Source organism: Halyomorpha halys, unplaced genomic scaffold, assembly GCF_000696795.3.
Source record: "Halyomorpha halys isolate HHAL.00 unplaced genomic scaffold, Hhal_1.1 Scaffold3.1, whole genome shotgun sequence".
NCBI lineage: Eukaryota > Metazoa > Arthropoda > Insecta > Hemiptera > Pentatomidae > Halyomorpha > Halyomorpha halys.
The window spans coordinates 799,783-819,299 of NW_027115249.1; the positions used below are offsets into that span (position 1 = coordinate 799,783).

Below are 19,517 nucleotides of genomic sequence, written 5' to 3' on the forward strand. Positions count from 1 at the left end.
AGTAAATCTGATCTAAGTTAAATTGGAGTGTTACAGGCGTGTAGAGAAACTACCCATTGGTAGCACTCTAATGACATTTTACATTAGCTGGTCTGGTGGCCATCTTATTTCAGGCGCATCGGAGGATTGTCAGGAATGGAAGAGGATACAAGATTAGAAACTAGGGGGTTTGAGAGTTTATAATGGATGGAGTGATATCTGGTTCGGGCTAGATCGGTTACATAGGGAACATTAAGGTCTTTATGTATGATTTCATTTGTGACAAAGTAAGGAGTATTGAGGATTTTGGATTGTAAAGATTGAATACGAGAGGAATCCGAAGGTTTTGTGGAGCCCCAAAGCTCAACTCCATATGTCTTATAACAGTCATGTAGATCAGTCTTTTGTAATGTGTTGGATGTATAGACCGTTTGTCTAGTAAGTGCTGTAATAGTCGAAATCGACGTGCAGTTTCCTGTCTTTTCAGTCTGGTGTGTGGATTCCAGGTTAATCGCTTGTCCAAATGTAGTCCAAGGTAGCGGATCTGTTCGACAGGGGAAAGAGCAACATCATTAAATGGAACTGTAGGGCAGTCAGTAGTTTTACGACGAAGGCTAAAGGTGATTTGATGGGATTTGTTGGAATTTATCTTAATCCTCCAATTACGACACCAATCTTCAAGGTTGTAAAGTTAAGACAGATGTATTATGGAAAATGTTTTTGAAAATTTGAAGTGGAATATTACTGACAAAGTGGTGGGGAGGAGGACATTCGCCACTTCAAATTTTGAATGATTGGATTTCAGGATTTTTAAATTTTGTTGTAATAAAGAATTTTCTAAAATAAATCCCATCATATTACATCAACTCTCCGTCGTAAACCACTACTCTCTTGCCCTATTGTACCCTTTTTTAATATCCCACGAAAGCCTGCTGAACAGATTCGCTACTTAGGACTCCATCTTGACAAGAGACTTACTTGGAATCCCCAAACTAGACTGAAAAGACAAGATACTGCTCGTAGATTCCGATTGCTACAACACTTACTTGACAAACGTTCTGAATTTCCCATTTACTACAAAAAACCTCTTATACACTATGATAATCAAGCCTATTTGGACATATGAAATTGTACTTTGGTAACTCCAACAAACTATCAAACCCCTCCTGTACCCAATCCTCACAGTGCAAAATTCTTTCTGCTCCTTATTACTTCACAAATAAACTCATCCATAAAGACCTCAACATCCCATTCGTTGCAGATTTGACAGAAATAAATAAACCTTCTTGCATTCCAAATTCTATCCCACTCAAACCCGTTAGTTCTTAATCTCTCACCCTTCCAATCCCTGATAATCCTCCGAGGCGTCTGAAAAGAAGATGGCCACGGGATCTTCTAGTTTAAGCAACGATTGAAGTACCACCATTGAGTAGTCCCTTCCTAAGATTATCATGTGTTCTGAAAAATTTATCACATTTACTAATTGTATTTTATTTATATATCAATTTCGATATATAAATAAAACATTTTCTCAGCAATCCATCTTAACCTTACAAAAGAACGTCTGTTTTTAGTTTTACTGTCAATCCGATTGACCGTTTTAGGTATCCCTTTATTTGGCAGAATCGTTTTGAATACAAGGAAAGAGTAATTAGATCACAATACAACTGCATTATTTGTAACAAATATCGTTGTTTTTTTATCAGTTGGAAAGTTAAAATTAAGAAAAAAAAACAAACAGAAAGATGATGAATAACACAAGGCACTTGAACGCTGTAATGTCCGAACATTGGAATTAATTTGAGACAAGTATTTATCAATAAAGATTTTTTTTTTGCCCTTGAAAGATAGAACAGGAAATTTAAAATGAATTCCAACAGTTCGTTTAAAAAAAAAATTAACAGTTAAATCTAGAGAAACCATATTTATTTATTGCAGTCTTTCTTTTTTGGTTGTGTGCATTCTCTTTTCCATTTTATAATACCTCATCTTCTTCTAGTATTGTTTCTTCATAATTCCTAATAAAATTTATAATTTCAATGAAACTCCAAAATTCTTAAATCCAACTTGCAAGATAGGTTGAGGTTTAGGTTAGTACCACCATGTCCAAACTTTGTAACCTTCAATTTTCGTTAAAACCTTTCCATAGGATGTGAAAGATGATTAATTTGCTTCAAAATTTTCTTTTTATAAATCTGATCAACTTTCTTCTCAGTTATTTCAGAATTTTGAGATTTATCATTTATTTCCAATCAGGCATGTGGATTTTTTTCCATCTTTGACCAATCCTCCAATTAAGCAATATGGTAAATTCTTATGAATTTCTAAACCATATCAATCATTTATGTTAAAATATTATAAAAAGTAATTATTTTGGCTATTTATTTTCCCTTTCATCTTGAATTAGTATTGCTCTTTTAAAAAATACTACCCTTTCTTTATATAAATATGAGGAAGTTGTTGTTGTTGTCCCTTCGTCTCTTGACAACTTATTTATTTAATTAAATTTTTTAGTCAGTAGTTTCTTTAATAGTTTTTAAAAACCTTTTTTTTATGATATAATTTAGGAAGTGAATTTAAAATAAAGTAATCCAATTTTTGTTATAACTGAAATGTTGCTAATAATGCATTCATCTTTGAAGAGTGGAAGCTCTGATTTCAAACAAATACAAATTTATTTTTCCATTCTAAGTTGTCTGGTATTCCACTCCATTTCGGGAATTATTAATTCAAAAACATCTTTTAAAACATACTTTACTTTAATATTGAGGCATCTGACAAAAACGTTTTGTCAGATGTAAGTAACTGAGTTACTTAATGTCAATCCTTCAGACTTTAAGCAGGGAAAGTAATCCCAAACTATATTACTATCTTTAGAATACTATCAATTCAAATTAAAATAAAAAAAAATTTTTTAGTTTAATGTGGCAAAACAGAAATTTATTTCTTGAAATTAAAATAGCTGATCATAGATTTTTTATAAAATACCTTTTTCTGGTTCTAGCTTGATCATCACTTATAAAAGTAATGAATAAACATTTACTCCATAAAAAATGAAAAAATGAAACCTCAATCATAGGAAGTTATTAGTATAAATTAATTTCATACAAATAAAAAAAAAAAATCTTCGAATTAACCAAGATAAGTAAAAGTATTAACCCGGCAGGAGTGTCCTGCTTTTTCGTCCTCTAAGAGGTGTCTCATGAGCATTTATCTCGGGTACTATTTTTTTTTTAATGATTGGATGTGATGATGACAAAAATCTTCAAGATTACTTGCAATGCAATTTTAAATTGAAATTACAAATTGTAGCTCTTGCATCAGGATCTGAAGAATCCAGATTTTGTGAAAGGTCTAAGATCTTCATGCCTCAGCTCATGATTTATAAAAAGAAAAGCAGATGTCCAGGTGAGAAAAATGCTCAAATATGAAAAAAAGGTTAGGAGTGTACTGGTGAGAGTAGCACTCAGTCTTACCGTAGTGAGGAGGCCAGAGCAGAACTGAATTGAGTATCATCCAAAATAAGTAGTGACAATAAATATTCCAGCATGCATATAAAACAAAATATTCTTTGAAAAAGAAAACAAGAAGAGGTAATATTAAAATAAAAATAAAAAAACAACTCAAACTGCCTGGTGGTGGAAGGAAATAGGATTATGAAAAATAATAAAAAACTCAGATTTTTTTATATTCATTTAAATTTAATATCTATTATAGGTTTTATATTATCTATAATATAAAACTTATAATATATATTATCTACAACCTATAACCCTATAAATATTTTCATAATCCTGTCCCAATTCAAAAGTATTACATTTCAAAAAATGACAATTTTGAGATATGCATGAAATCTTAGCAATAAGGGTCAGATCTATACAGTTCAAAACTTTAATATCTAAAAATATTTTTTTTACTTAGATTTTGTGACATATTATATTTTAATATTCTAATTGTAGGAAGAAAGTCCGGGTGGGAGTCAATAAAAGTACTAAAATAGTAGAAAAACTATTTAATGTTGAACGTTTCATCCCAGTTTGCAGGGCTTCTTCCGGACTAAATGAAAAACAAACATTTCAGAATTAACAGAACATTTAAATAAATATAAAGAGAAAATATGTAAAAAAAGTTTTTTTTTTTATTATTTAAAAAAAATAATAAGTTTAAGTTAAATCATTTTGGTGCCTTTATTGACCGCCACCTTAACTATCTTCCTACAATCTTATTTCAATATTAATGTTTTAATATTATATTTTACTATATAGATCTGAGATAGACCTTACTGCTAAGATTATATGCATAACTCAAAATAAATATTTTTTGAGATAATATAGCACTGAACTGGAACAGCGATATTAAATAATTGAGACATCCGGTTGTAAAAGATGGTAATTAAAAAAAATGAGAAATTTCTCAGTGTTAAAATATTTTTTAATTGTAATGTTTTACTTTAAACCTGGAATCACTAACCAAAATTTAATAACAAAATGATTCCATTAGGTATAAGAATTTCCTGAAAATAGTATAAAAAAATTATGAAAACAGCCCTGAAGAATTCGGTGAATCCAATAACTTCAATTCACAATAAATGCAAAAAACCATGTTTTACTAACTAGTGCCTCAATTTATACCAATTTATCTAAAAGAAAGATAATGGTAATAATATAGATCTCTAGACATAATCGTGAAAATTAAATCATAACATAATTTAGAACTTTTCCACTTTTTTATTAAAAGTGATTCCATCAATAAGGTTGGCTTCTCATTAATTTCAATTTTGTATAAATAACTAAAACAATTTAGTTTTAATATATATGATAAATTGTCAATAGTGCACACCCACTCATATATCAATGTTGGAATATTTTATAATTTATTCAAAATACTTAAGATATTCCTTAAGAGTTATTGTCTTGCATTCTTCATCCTCAAACAAGTTACAAAATAATTAAGATTTATTCAAAAGGAAAATCCCTTGTCGCCCTGATAAATCTTCTTTTAAATGCCCTTAAATTCTTGAGTATTTATAATGTAAAACTCAGAATAAGTCTTCTGACGGAAGATGTATTCACATATTGAAATTTTGCTTAGCCCATACAAGAATATGAAAAATCCAACATTACACAGACTCATCAGCCAGTGCTTAAAACATTTGCAAGATTAATAAAAGGAAGATGGTCTGGGTGTGGTAAAGAAAAACTCAAATAGTAATTATTTGAACTATTTTTATTGAGCCAACATTTGGCCCACTGTGCAGAGCTTCATCAGGGCTAAAAACTATACAAACACTTAAATGTCTTTATCAGGGCTAGACCGGAGAATCTCCCTGTCGAACGCCATTTTGAGAGATGAATCCCTCAGACAGATCTTCCTGAAACTGCGCCATACATTCAGTATTGCTCATTGTAAGTTTTATAAAACGGGTGAGCTTAACAGGTACATTGAGGTCTTTCATTGCCTGATACAGAGCCTCATCTTGAATGCTGTCATAGGCAGATCTAAAATCAACAAATACATAATGCGTCCTTATTTGGTATTCTCTACCGCGCTATAGTGCGCTCAAGGATGGTTTGTAGGGCAAAGATTTGGTCTGTTGTTGACTTACATTTATGAAAGTCACACTGATATTTCCAGAACAATCTCCCCTCTTATAAAACTTACAATGAGCAATACTGAATGTATGGTGCAGATTCAGGGAGTTCTGTCTGAGGGATTCACCTCTCAAAATGGCGTTCGATAGGGAGATTCTCTGGCCTGTCTGCTATTCAATATTGGTCCAGAAAAAGTTATCAGAGAATCAAAGGTTCAGACCAGCGGAACCATCTTTAATGATATGGTACAAATCCTGGGGTATGCAGAAGATATCAACATTATTGGGAGATCAAAAGCTGAGTGGAAGAGGCCTTTCTTGCCCTTGATGATGCTGCCAAGAAGCTGGAACTTGTTGTTAATACCAACAAAACCAAATGTATGATAGCTGGTCAAGAAAGAGGTTTTAATGAAGATTTTGTCGAAATTGGTCATTACTCTTTTGAACGAGTTGAGGAGTTTGTGTACCTCGGTTCACAAGTTAATGTCACCAATGACATTTGAACCAATAGGTGTTTATTGGACTTTGTTGGCACTTTTAGCTAACTATCAAGATCCACGAAAACTAGATTGTACAAAACGTTAATTCAACCAGTGCTGCTCTACACCTTGGAAACTTGGGCACTTTCGAAGACTGATAAAAGGGATCTCCAAATGTTTGAGAGAAAGATACTCAGACGCCTCTACGGCCAAGTAGAATAGGGAAGTCTATTAGTTAATTGGTGAGTCTGATGTTGGAAAAATTGTGAGAATTGGTAGGCTGCGCTGGGCAGGCCATGTGGCAAGGATGGGAACTGATGAGATACCGAATAAACTTCTCAATGAGCGCCTACATGGAACTCGGCCGAGGGAAAAAGAAAAAAAAAATACAAACACTTAAATGCTTCATCTGGGCTAATAAAGATACAAACACTTCAATGTCTTTATCAGGGCTAGCCCGGTAACGTTGGCTCACAATAAATAGTTTAATCACTATTTGAGTTTTTCTTTGACCAAACTCGGGCTATCTTCCTTTTATTATTACACACGATCAATCAGAGATCTTCCAATTTGCAAGATCACTGCACAAAAGACTTATGGATATACTAATGAACCATAATTTTCTTAAATATAGATGTTTGACCTAATGTTAAATCATAATGGAGATAGTCTGAATGGTTGTCAGAAATAAAAATTGAAAAATATTGGTGGCTATTTATTAAATGCTGATATTTTGACCCACATTATTAGTCAGGGCTGGTATATCCAGTTTCTGACTAGAGTGTGTCTAGTCAGAAACTTGCTGGAGCATCCCTGAAGTCAGGTCGAAACATCGGCAGAAATAAATAAGTTTTTGTTTAATTTGCTGACCGCTCCCCCGACCATCTTCTCCTCATATTAATATACGATCAACTAATTACACTTTATCTATTATTAATGGTTACTTATTAAAAATATCAGACAATACATATTGTGATTTTAATATTTTGTGTTTTAATAAATATTCAAGCATTTAATTTGTACTGTTTTTTCTTCTTTTTCTACATATCCAATCTCTTTCAGGATTTATTATACCATAAATTTTGTTAAGTCTGACAAGAATGCCGCAAAAAGTATTTAAAATGACAAAGGTGCTGCTAAAATTTATTTATCCCAAAAAAAAAGTATCATAGTGAAAAAAGTTTAGGAACTACTGTCCTAGCACTTTGTGTTTCATCCTGTATTCATTCATTTCTAATGGATTTGTTACCTATCTGGTGAGGAACTTTCTATAATTGAATTAGTTGTGAAAAACTCTGATGGATAAAGATATTTTTTACTGTAGATGTGCTCAAGGAAAATATGGAGGTGTTCTCAGGAAAAAAAACAAACAGTAAGGCCTGCTTTAATTTGGGCCACTATTACGATAAGTCACTTGTTTGTGTTCTCTCGAGTCACTCTAATGAGGCTTATAACTTGATAGCTAATGATATATTCATGTATCTATTTTTTTACCCAAATTTTTGGTCAGTTATAGGGGTACAAACATGAACTGTATACTGTAGTGCAATTAGGACTTAAAAATAAATATAAATAGCGGTATGACACGAAAAAAAAGAAAAAGGACTACACATAACAAATAAAATACAATCATATAAATATAGTATCAGCAAAACTGTAAAAATGAAATTAATAAGGTAAGGAATGCATAAGACCACATATAGGTAATAAATATAATATAAATAAAAATGTATTTATTCGTTATAACAAAAACATTCATATAGTCTCAACACTTTTTTATAATCGTTAAACGTCTACGTTTCAGCCATTCTGGCCATTCTCAAGGATCAACTTATTCACACAATCACAGCCAAACATTGCTTATCACATTATTGCAGGCTATTATGCCATACTATATCAACACCACATTTATTTATGTGAAATAGGAATATTTAGACAAGTATTTCAAGTTAAATTTGAAACAAACATTACATGAAATAGAGTTGCAAAATAATATAGAAAAAAATAATGAAACAAGTACATAAAATAAAAATGCTAATAATGTGACAAAAATACACCGAAAAGTATAAGTGACAAAAATAATAGTGTATAATCTATATCATAACACCATCAATAATTATAAAGGGAATTTTCCCTTCCCATCCTGTTCCCAATATCCCATAATTGCAGGATTCTTTATCTTGTCCAGAAAAAATTTACTAATAGTAAGTAGAGCAGTCTTTAGAAAAATTTACTTATATCAAGCTTCATATTAGTTGAAACAAGGAATCAGCTATTATTATATGAAGCGCAATACATGGTAACTGCAAAACTAAAAACTTTAACAATCTTAAATCGTTTGTTAATTACAATATTTTACTTTCAACCAGTAGTCACTTAACATCATTAATTATTTTGTAATTTTATCTCATGTTTGTTTTGTTTCAATTATAGTCCTGGTAATCGCCCAAGTGTTTGGGTCTTCACCATCGTACTAATATAAAGAATCTACATGACTACACGTCCCGATTATTTTCTTTGAAATGAAAATGCAGTTGAAGTAGTTTATAACCAACTATTTCATGTACATAATGATTAAATATAAATAATATATAAAAATAAGATATAAAAATATGAATTTTAAAAAATGTTGAAAAAAAAATTGAACTAGTAAATATTTGTCTAGAAATTTTTTTAATTAAGATGCTAAAAAACATATGATTTTTTTATATTGAAAAATTTATACTTTCTGATTTAAAAATAGATATTCGATAATATTTTCATACTTACTGAACTTTGAATAATCCGGAGGTCCTAAATAGAAGTTTTCTGGTTCATTAATTTCTTCGTCGAATTTCTTTTGTTTCATACAAAGCAACATTCTCCCCCATTGCCTCCATACATTTCCTTTTTAGTGAAGATTCTCATGTAATATTTTTGCATGCCAGAAAAACTGTGTTAATTCCAGAATAAGCTTGTTTTTTCCAACTTCTTGAACTAGTTAAAAAAAAAATAAATGTGTATTAGTAATTAGAAGGGAATTATAACATATTAAGTTAAATTTAACGCCTTAGATATTTCTACCCTATGAGTATTCTGAGAATAAAAAAAATATATAAGTAGTTATAAATTATGTAGAAGATGGTCGGGGGTGTGGTAAAAAAAAAAAAAATATAGTTAACAATTATTTATTTGCCGAAATTTCGCCTCACTTTGTCGAGCTTCATCAGGGCTAAAAATATACAAAAACAACTAAAAATATTTTGACACCATAGGATAATGAGATAAAAAAAATGTAAATTAAGGTAGAGTTAAAATTAGATTTTATTTATCATTAAAAATTTTAAATCAAGCTTTGACCCACCCTACTAAACCTCGATTTGGTGACAGTGTTGAATCACCTATGAAACATTTATTTGAAATGGGAAGAGGAGACTTAAGTTAAAAAAACTTAGTTAAGTCATGGAACATTAGAAAAGTGGCTAGAATTGGACATTTAATAAAAATTTATTAAATTGCTTAAGTATTTAATTTATTAAACTAACAATTCATATAAAATATAAACCTATTCTACTCAAATTAAAAAGCAGTAATTTAATAATAACTGACTCCATCCTCTACACCGCCTATACAGCTGACATCCCAACCAATCCTAACACTATTCTGTATGTATGCTGATGACACATGTGCGCTCGCAGTTAATAGTAACCCTATAATTGCATCCCAAACTCTTCAATCCCATATCACAGCCCTCGAAGAATGGTTTCGTAATTGAAGGATTAAAATAAATCTCATCAAATCATCTTTACCCTTCGTCGTAAACCTACAGATTGCCCTACAGTATCCTTTAATAAAGTTGCTCTTACCCCTGTCTTACAGATCCGCTACCTTGGACTACATCTGGACAAATGATTAACCTGGAATCCTCACACAAGACTGAAAATACAGGAAACTGCATGTCGATTCTGACTATTACAGCACTTACTAGGTAAATGGTCTAAACTTCCAATCCATTACAAAAGACTGATCTCCATGACTGTAATAAGGCCAAATTGGATATACGGAGTTGAGCTATGGGGCTCCACTAAACCTACAATCCTAGATCCTTTGTAAAATCCTCAATGCTCCTTACTTTGTCACAAATAAAATCATCCATAAAGACTTTAATGTTCCATATGTAACTGACCTAGCTTGAACCAGATGTCAATCCTTTCATTATAAACTTCCTAACTATCCAAACCCACTAGTTTCTAACCTGGCTTCCTCTTCCATTCCTGACAATCCTCCGAGCCGCCTGAAAAGAAGATGGCCTCCAGAACTTCTAAAGTAGAAATATTATTGGATGAACAGACCTAGAAAATTAAGCTTCTGCACTCAAATCTTATTTTAATTCAACACCGAGGTCGCAAACTCCTTTATCGATAAGAACTCTCCAAAAGAATTACACTGTTATCCCTAAGGTAATTTAATCTAAATATCCAAAAATTTAGGATCCTAATAATATAATAATTAATAAACAATATATTATGAGAGATATACTAATCTCAACATCACCCCAACAAAATTTTTACAAAAATAACTAAATAATTAACCAATAAATATTAATATATAAACTACCAATGCGTAGTTTCTCTACATGCCTGCAACACTCCATTATGATCTTAGATCAAATTTACTGGGTGTATTTCATGAAAATACAGTTATAAATATTATTAAATAAATGAGAAAAAAAAAAATAACTGACATTGACCAATGGCCGAAAGTAAGTTTTTTACTATGAGGGTTCTTAAAAGTAAAGAAATTTTGAAAATCGGATGTCAAAAATTTGATTAGATGTCAGCATCTTGCTTACATATCCACCATTTGTTGTAATGAAGAAAGCAAACGCCTGGTGAATCAACTCCCACGACTTTCTTAGTGCTTCGGCTGTAAAGGTTCCAATACAAAAATTTCTTGTTGAAATCTTTGCTAATATAATAATTGCTAATAATCATAACACCAAAAATACTAGAAAGCAATCCTGGAATAACCCGCTAAACCCTGATTTGGCGACGGTCTTATATCACCTTTAAAATGGTAAAAGGAGACTTAGGTCGAGCAACAGTGAAAAGTGACTAAAATTGGAAAATGGTGTGAATGGAAAGCTGCATTAAAAAACAAATCAATTACAATAATGTGACCATTATCAATACTTCATCAAAATTACAATGCATAATGAATTTTATAGTTATAAACAAATTATAGTAAATTTTATTTCACCATTCCATTATATACATATAAAATAAAAAACTACATTTTTTTTTTCAGAACGTGCATGGCAACACAGCAAGAAGGAAGATTCAAGATATTTGCTTCTGTTTAATTTTCATTCAAAAAGACTAACATTTTAAATATAATTGTAGTTACGACTAGATATCTTTATCATTATTATTATAGGTAATTATTGGTGGTGTAGAATATAAAAAAAAAGGACATGGGTCAGTAGTATTATCCATAGAAAATAGTTGTGTATTTAATTTGTTGTTTATTTATTTATTTTAAATGTAAGTGAATGAAAATTGTAATTAATTTTGAGATAAATTTCATTTTACAAATATGTTTTATTAGTAATTTTCAAACAAATTTTTACTTTTATATCATCGCCGCCATGTTTGAGTACAGAATATGAAAAGTCACATTTTCAGAATAAGTTTGTTTCATTAATTTACCAGAACCATTTTTCTAAATACGGTCTTTTAAACACTATTCTAGGGTCCAAATAAGTACAAAGGCCTAATGGTAAAATAATTATTGTCACGGCAAAGTTAAAAATAAAACATTAAGTTCTTCTTTGATTTCCTGAAAAGTTGCTATTTTCACATTCATTAAACATGGTGGCAATGGTATTTTTGCGCCTGAAACACTATTTATGGAGTCTGCCTATTCTGCACCATTAATATGGTACATTCGATCTTTTTTAATTTTATAAGAATAGTCAACGTTTAGTATAACTATAAGTTTTACTTTCGCTTACGTGTACATAAAATATTTTAAGTTGTAATGATAATTTTTGTTGCATGATGTTTTAAATACAATTATCAAACTAATTAATAACATTAATACATATGTTTCCTCTGATAAGATGAGTTGCAAATCATAGTTCTTTCTGTATCCTTTACTTTGAATCATGAAATAGAATTTGAACTACCATTCATTGTTGTAATCCGTAAAAAAAAAAAATATATATAGAGTATATGTACTAAATTTGGGCCAAAAAAACTTAAAATGTATTTTCTGAATTTGTAGTGAAACATTATTTCTGACTTATAAATAAAAAAAAAACATAGCTTTTGGTAATCTATGTTCAGATGAGCTTTTTGATTCACCATCGAATTTCATAAATCATAAATACTGTTCAAAATCAATAGTTTAATTCAGTATTTTAAGGTGCTTAGTGGTAAAACACGCTAACTGAAATTTTTGATGAATTGAAGTTTTTGGCATTGTTGGCTTTTAAGGCTGATTTAACAAATTGTTGAAAGAATCTTTAGAAGAATTGTTTTTTTTTTCAGACAATTATGTCGATATTAAGTTATGGCAAGTGACTGCTGGCTTAAGGTAAAATATTGTAACCAACAAATAATCCAACATTGTAAAAGTTTTAATTTTTAAAGTTACCATATTTTATGACTGAATGTCTCATTTATTAAAAATTGTATCAGTCTTACTGATAAATATTGAAGTAAATACTGATAAACTATACAACTAATTTCGCTTTACTTGATGCATAATTCAATTTTCAACACACTTAGTACTGAATTATACTGGTCACTTGTAGTTTCAAAAAGTGAAGATGAACTTCAATTTACAGCTCATTAACATATTTCAAATCTGTACAATAGATATAATTATTAATATATACTGTATAAAAACTTATCATCTCTTTAAAGAACGAAAGCTACCGAATTTGAATACAAGTTTGCATTTAATATCTCTAATATTGTTATCTAAGTCATCGAGAGGTGTATCATAGTTCTGATTACTGTATGGAAATTTAATATTTTCAATTTATTTTACCAATTATACTTTTCAATGATCTCTATGTAATTTTTGGGTATGCATGCTGAGTATTCTGCAAATAGAATTAATGTATTTAAGGGATAATTAAAAAAACAATGTCAATAATCAAAATTTTTTTACACGAATTCCACATTTAATCGAAGCATTGTAATAATTACAAACAGTTAGGTCAGTACAATTTAAACATAATTCATTTCATTTATTTAGAATAAAACTAATTGAAACATTAATTTATGAACTGAATTCTATTCATTTTTTTACTTTTGAAAACAAGAGAAACCTAGAAATAATATTTATACAGTTAAATAAATAAAATTCATCCTTTTATAATTATTATTAAATCTTTTTTTTTTTTTTAGTTTATAAACATAAAACTTCTAAAACACACTTCTAAACAAAAATTGAACACAATTTATAAACTTTTGGGCATTTTTTTTTTGTAAGTTGCTAACAAGGCATTAAATTCTCTTTATTACAGATAGTGTAATTCAATATAAATAATTCATTACAAATTTTATATTAATACAAATATATGTAAATGAATTGTTTGGTCACTCAATGTTCAATCTTCAAAATATATTCTGACATGTTTATCATTTTAATTTGTTGCTTTGTAATATTTAGTATATTCTATATACAGTGACATAATAATCTAACCTTGAAATCTAAAAATAATAATTTTTAGTAGTCCAAAAATTTTAATTGTCACAGAAAATTCCTTTTGTTATTCTTGATCTGGTGTGTTTTTATTTTCTAGTGCTATCATGAAATTTAATTCTTATTTATATAAATTGATCTGTCAAAATGGTGTATTGTCAAAGGCATAGAATGGATAATAGTTAATGTAAATTTTTATATTTCATCTAAAATCATATTACATTTTCACATTCATGAAAAATTACAGAAGTACAATTATGCTGTAAAGTGATAATAGATTTATGAATTTGTACTTCTATATATAAAATATAAAAATTCAATCATGAAGTCTTTAGTTAATTTTTTCCCTAATCAAATCCATATAAAAAAAAGGGGGAAATTTATAATGTACATAGTTATTAAGGCTTATTTCAACATTGGCAGTTATCACAGAAGATGCAGGCTTGGCAAAAACTGTTCCAACTACTATAAACTACGTATTGTTGTGTAAGATTTGTTATTTTTTGTTGTACTATCAGGTTTTTCTTTATAGTGTACAGCACTAGTGACAGCAGTGGCAGACAACTGTCAAAAGTAGAATTGGTAAGGGAACATAATTACATGTTTTGAGGTTATAAAGTATGACAATTTGGATGTTGAACAATCAAGTTTTAAGGTGCCTCTACATGTTTCCCAAACTTAGGCAAATTCGCACACGTGCAAACATGTGGATGGGTTATTTGGATTGGCTGGTATAAGTTGGCTTGAATTTGTGGCCGACCTGTTGAGTGTCGGTTTTTTGGCACAAATCAAAGTGTGCTTGTGCTGTGTCCACATGTTTGTGTTCAGTTAGCAATGTTTTAGAACTGCCACTAGATAAAAATTTGTACTCTCAGTGTTTTAATTAATTTTCCCATCCTTCAGATTCAATAATTATACCGATTTTAAGATTGTATATTTTAAAATTCTATTGATTAACTTTAAGAGTTTATGTTTTATTTAATACAGGCAAACTTGTAGATCAAGCATTACTATCAGTCTGGAACAAGCAATATTATACTGCCTCACTATTGTGAATACTATCACGATAGGAAGCTGTCACAATTACCTTGTACCAAGGCCTTTAGTAAATCAGTTAGGACAAAGCGTAACTTACTATGACAAAAAAAAAAAGATTAGTTCGGTATAAAATTTAAGTAATTTAAATTTGACAATACATGACTATTATAAGGCCTATTTGGACATACAGAGTTGAGCTTGGTGCTCCATTAAACGTTCAAATTCCTCCTGAATCCAATCCTTAAAGTCCAAAATCCTTCATAAAATTCTTAATGCTCCTTACTTTGTCACGAATCAAGTCATCCATCAGGACCTCAATGTCTCATATGTTGCCGATTTGGCCAGAACCTGATACCAATCCTTCCATGATAAATCCTCCAACCACCCAAATCCACCTGTTTCTAACCTGGCTTCTCCTTAATTACCTAAAAATCCTCCTGGGTGTTTGAAAAGAAAATGGCCTTGAGATCTTCTCTACATATATTATTGGAGTTCTATCAATGGGTAGATTCTCCACATGTTTGTATCATGTCACTATGTCACCTACAGCAAATTTACTTGTATATATTTTTATACAGTTGTGACAATAAATAAATTATAAAAAAAAAAAAATAATTAACAAAGGTATTGTGCCCTATTTAAAAATTAGCTATTTCTATACTCAAGTGATTATTCATCTTAATTCTTGACTTTGACTAACCTATAAATGGAATATTCAGAAAGGGAAAGTATTGAAATCGTTTAAAATTTCGACCGAATACAAGTTTTAAGGTCTTCTGAACCAAGAAACCTTTTCTGGTGAAATGATTTGTGTGTCTGAAAAGTCGAAATAAAATGAAATTACATATTTTAGACGAATATATGCGCGGGATGTAGCTGGATTTTTTTTTTAGATATAATCGACCTAACAGACGATCCACTTTATATAATCGATCTTTCACATTTTTTCGATTTTTTCCAAAACCACTCAAACGATTTTGATGAAACTAGTAGTACAAGAGCCCAAGAGGAGAAAAAAGGTAGTTATTTCACCCCAATTTTTGATTAATTAATTGAAAACTAGGTATAATAACTATTACAAATTGATAAGTCTGTCAAGTATAGGTAAGGGGAATAAAAATGGTGGCTGTTTCACAACGTTAAAAATAATTAATATTTCATTCGGACCTCTATATCTTTACAACTAACAACAAAAATAGAAAATCAAAGAGAGCATCATTTAAAGTAGAGTAAATTTTCTAAAATAAGCTCTAATAGAGCTTTATACGTTCAATAGTTCTCGAGATATAGCTTATTAAAAAGCAACATTTCATAAAAATGTATGGAACATCCTGAAATATGAGTAGTTAGTTAATTTATTTTGAGAAATTTATATCTCAGGAACTATGTGACGTACAGGGCCCTGTTTCATAATAAAGTACAAACTAATACTATTAGTCTTGTCGATTTAACTTAATGCAATTACACTGACTTGTACAATAGTAACTTGTACTTTAGTACTTTTTAATTCCTGTTATATCACTAATAGTCCTCCCTATTATGAAAAAATATAAGTATTAGTGTAATTAACACGTTGTTTCTATACTTGTATTTTTAACTAATACTATTAGCTTTCATTATGAAACAGGGCCCTGATGTCTATTAGCACTCAAATTAAAGCTAGTTTAATGAGCTATAAAGTAGTTTATGATGTTTATCTTCGTAGGAGTAATAGTTTACATGAAATTTGATAAAATAAATTGATTTATTGTTGTTCGGACAAATTTTCATTTGGCAAATTTAAATTCATATGTGAATATCATAAAAACTACTACCCCTACGAAAATAAGAGTCATAAGCGGCTTTATAGTAAGTTAAATTTCCTTAATTTTGGAGTGTTGGCATAGATATGTACATCTTATGGATCTAGAGATATATTTTTTCAAAAATCGACATTTTATACCAACAACTAGAAATTAGCATTTTGTGAGTTTATTTTGTCAAATATCATAAAAACTACTAGTCCTACAAAGATAAACGTAATTCACTATTTTGTAGTAAATTTAACTCGCGTTAATTTGAGTGTTGACAGACATCTGTACGTCCAATGGTTTCAGAAATAAAGTTTTTCATAAATCTTACTTATTGTCCGAACAACTATAAATCAATTTAACTTAGGAAATTACATGAAAACTACTATTCCTACGAAGGTAAAGGTCATAAACTTCTTTATAGTCCATTAAACTGGCTTTAATTTGAGTGCTAATATACATCTGTACGTCACATAGTTCCTGAGATATAGATTTCTCAAAATAAATTAACTAACTACTAATCTTTCAGTAGATTTTTAAGAAATTTTGCTTTTTAAAAAGCTATATCTCGAGAACTATTGGACGTAAATAGCTCTTTCAGGGCTAATATTTCAGAAAATTTACTCTTCTTTAAATAATGTTCTTTTGGATATTAAAGTGTTGTTGGTAGTTTTTAAGATATAGAGCACCGAATGAAAAATTTATGTTTTTTAAGGTTTTGAAACAACCATCATTTTTTTGTTTCCCATACCTATTCTTGGTAGACTCATCAATTTTGACTATTAATGATACATAGTTTTCATTAAAGTAATAAAAAATTGGGGTGAGATAACTGCCTTTTTTCTCCTCTTGGGCTCTTGTACTACCAGGTCATAGCTTGCATGGTGCATAGTTTGGGGCGGCATTGCAGTCGTGGCGTCTTCGGGCTCTTCTGGTACACCCTGTTATGGGGGGGGGGGGTATCGGAAAATGAGACCTCTGATCCCGATTTTATACAAAATAGAAAAGGTGTAAATGCTAAAAAGCAAATTTCGGATTATGTAAATGTACTTTGCACAATTTTTTTTTCTACATGCTAATGCAGTCTAAGGATAATTTTTGTGAAATTTTTATATTATTTTTTTCGCGAATTTTTTTAGGCCCAAAAAGCGAGAAACAAAAATAGGAACCGCTCTTATACATGACTTAATCAGGACTCAACTTAGTCTACGACGTATAAAAACGGAACGGTTACAAAATCCGCCAATAATGGACACCTGTTCCCAACAACAGAGAACTGTTACACTCCATTTCCAAACACAGCCTCCGATAGCTTTCCACGTAGCGGTTGCTACTTCTTCGTGCCCCGAGCTGCAGGTTCGATTCGACACGGCCGACGAGGACGCGTGAACAGTCTTTGTGAGGCTAGGCTTTTTGTCGGGGACTCCGGCCTTCCTTCGTCCTTTGTCCCCGATCCTCTCATCCACGTTCGCTCGAAGAAAGGATATCCAAAGATATGGGAAAAAAGCTCTTGGCTCCTTGTATATTCCAGGGATAATTGACCGCGAGGGAGTGAAGAAGCTGCTGGTTTAAGGAGTATTTCTTATTTGAAAACAAATCTAGAGATCGACAGAGAGATTCTGAAAAAAAAGTGAAATCTCATCGAATGTCAACCATTTGGATTTGTAGTCACCGAACCGAGAAATTCATTGTCATTTTGCTCGAGTAATGTTTTCTTTGATTTATTCTGTCAAATAAAAATTTTTAATTTTTAATCATTGGCATTTGTTGGGTGATTCTTAAGATAAGAAATATGCACCCAAGTAGAAATTTGGCCCTTTTCAAATATTTATTAAAATTGAAGAAGATGGTCAGGGGGTGCGGTCAGTAAAGAAACAACATAAATAAAGAAAAAAATATTTATTTATGCCGACGTTTCTACCTGATTTTCATGTCTTCAACAGGGCTATAAAAACAAAAATACATCTTTTCATCTATTTTTATTTTTATTTATATAATATTTTTATCTTATCTCTAAATGATGGATGTCGTCTTTTTGTTTTTATAGCCCTGAAGAAGACCTGAAAATCAGGTCGAAACGTCGGCATAAATAAATATTTTTTTGTTTATTTATGTCGTTCCTTTGCTGACCGCACCCCCCCGACCGTCTTCTTCAATTAGGAATCTACGGTCAACTATTTACACCTCATGTATTAAAATTAAGTAGTCATGTAATAATATATTAAAATTAAAATGATTTAAATAAGAGAAGTTTTTCAACGAACTAATCTGTTTTTTTTTTGTCTTATGGTTTGCCAAAAACGTAGATGCGAAGATTTTGTTATTTCTGACCTTGAAACTTTAGAATTCGTAGGATTTCAGATAGAGTTGGATAGGTATATAAGGGATTATTAGTGTTACTGGGATTGAGACCGTTGTACCCGAGTGTGTTAAGGTGCCACTTTGACATCTTTGAACCTGCAGGTTTAATGTGAGAGCGGATTGACTTTTTTAATAATGAAAACGTGACCTGCCCATTCCATACCATGGGATGGTAACTTTTACGATATCTTCCTTATATGTCTGAAATTGCCCGGTAAAGGGAGGGGGAAAAGTGTAATCGTTTTCGGATCATCGTGGGATCGTTAGATCATTATTCCAGAATTCGTACAGAATTATTCCATATAATATATTCACAACTTCTAGGAACCTTTGAGACGAAAAGTGGTTTAAGTCGTTCTGTTATGATCACATCACATTTCTATAATAAATGACTATTGTAGGATTGGGTCGCTCATTGGTAAGGCACAAACTCCAATTTTTTAAAATTTATTTATTGATATTTACAACTGTATAAAAAATACAAAAAGTAAATTTGATCATAATGACATAATGATATGATACAGGATGTAGAGAAACTACCCAGTAGTAGAACTCTAAAAACAGTTTACAATATAAGGTCACGAG

The 19,517-nt window shown here is 30.6% G+C and overlaps 1 protein-coding gene across 1 annotated transcript in view; it reads right to left on the bottom strand.

Annotated features, from left to right (window-relative positions):
• LOC106683422 (proton channel OtopLc) overlaps window positions 1-19,517 on the bottom strand; it is a 68,736-nt gene that overhangs the window by 14,034 nt on the left and 35,185 nt on the right. The window contains exon 2 of the mRNA XM_067052334.1: window positions 8,818-9,024. Coding sequence (XP_066908435.1) covers window positions 8,818-8,908 — 91 coding nt within the window. The 5' untranslated portion in view covers window positions 8,909-9,024. The remainder of the gene's footprint in view (window positions 1-8,817; window positions 9,025-19,517) is intronic.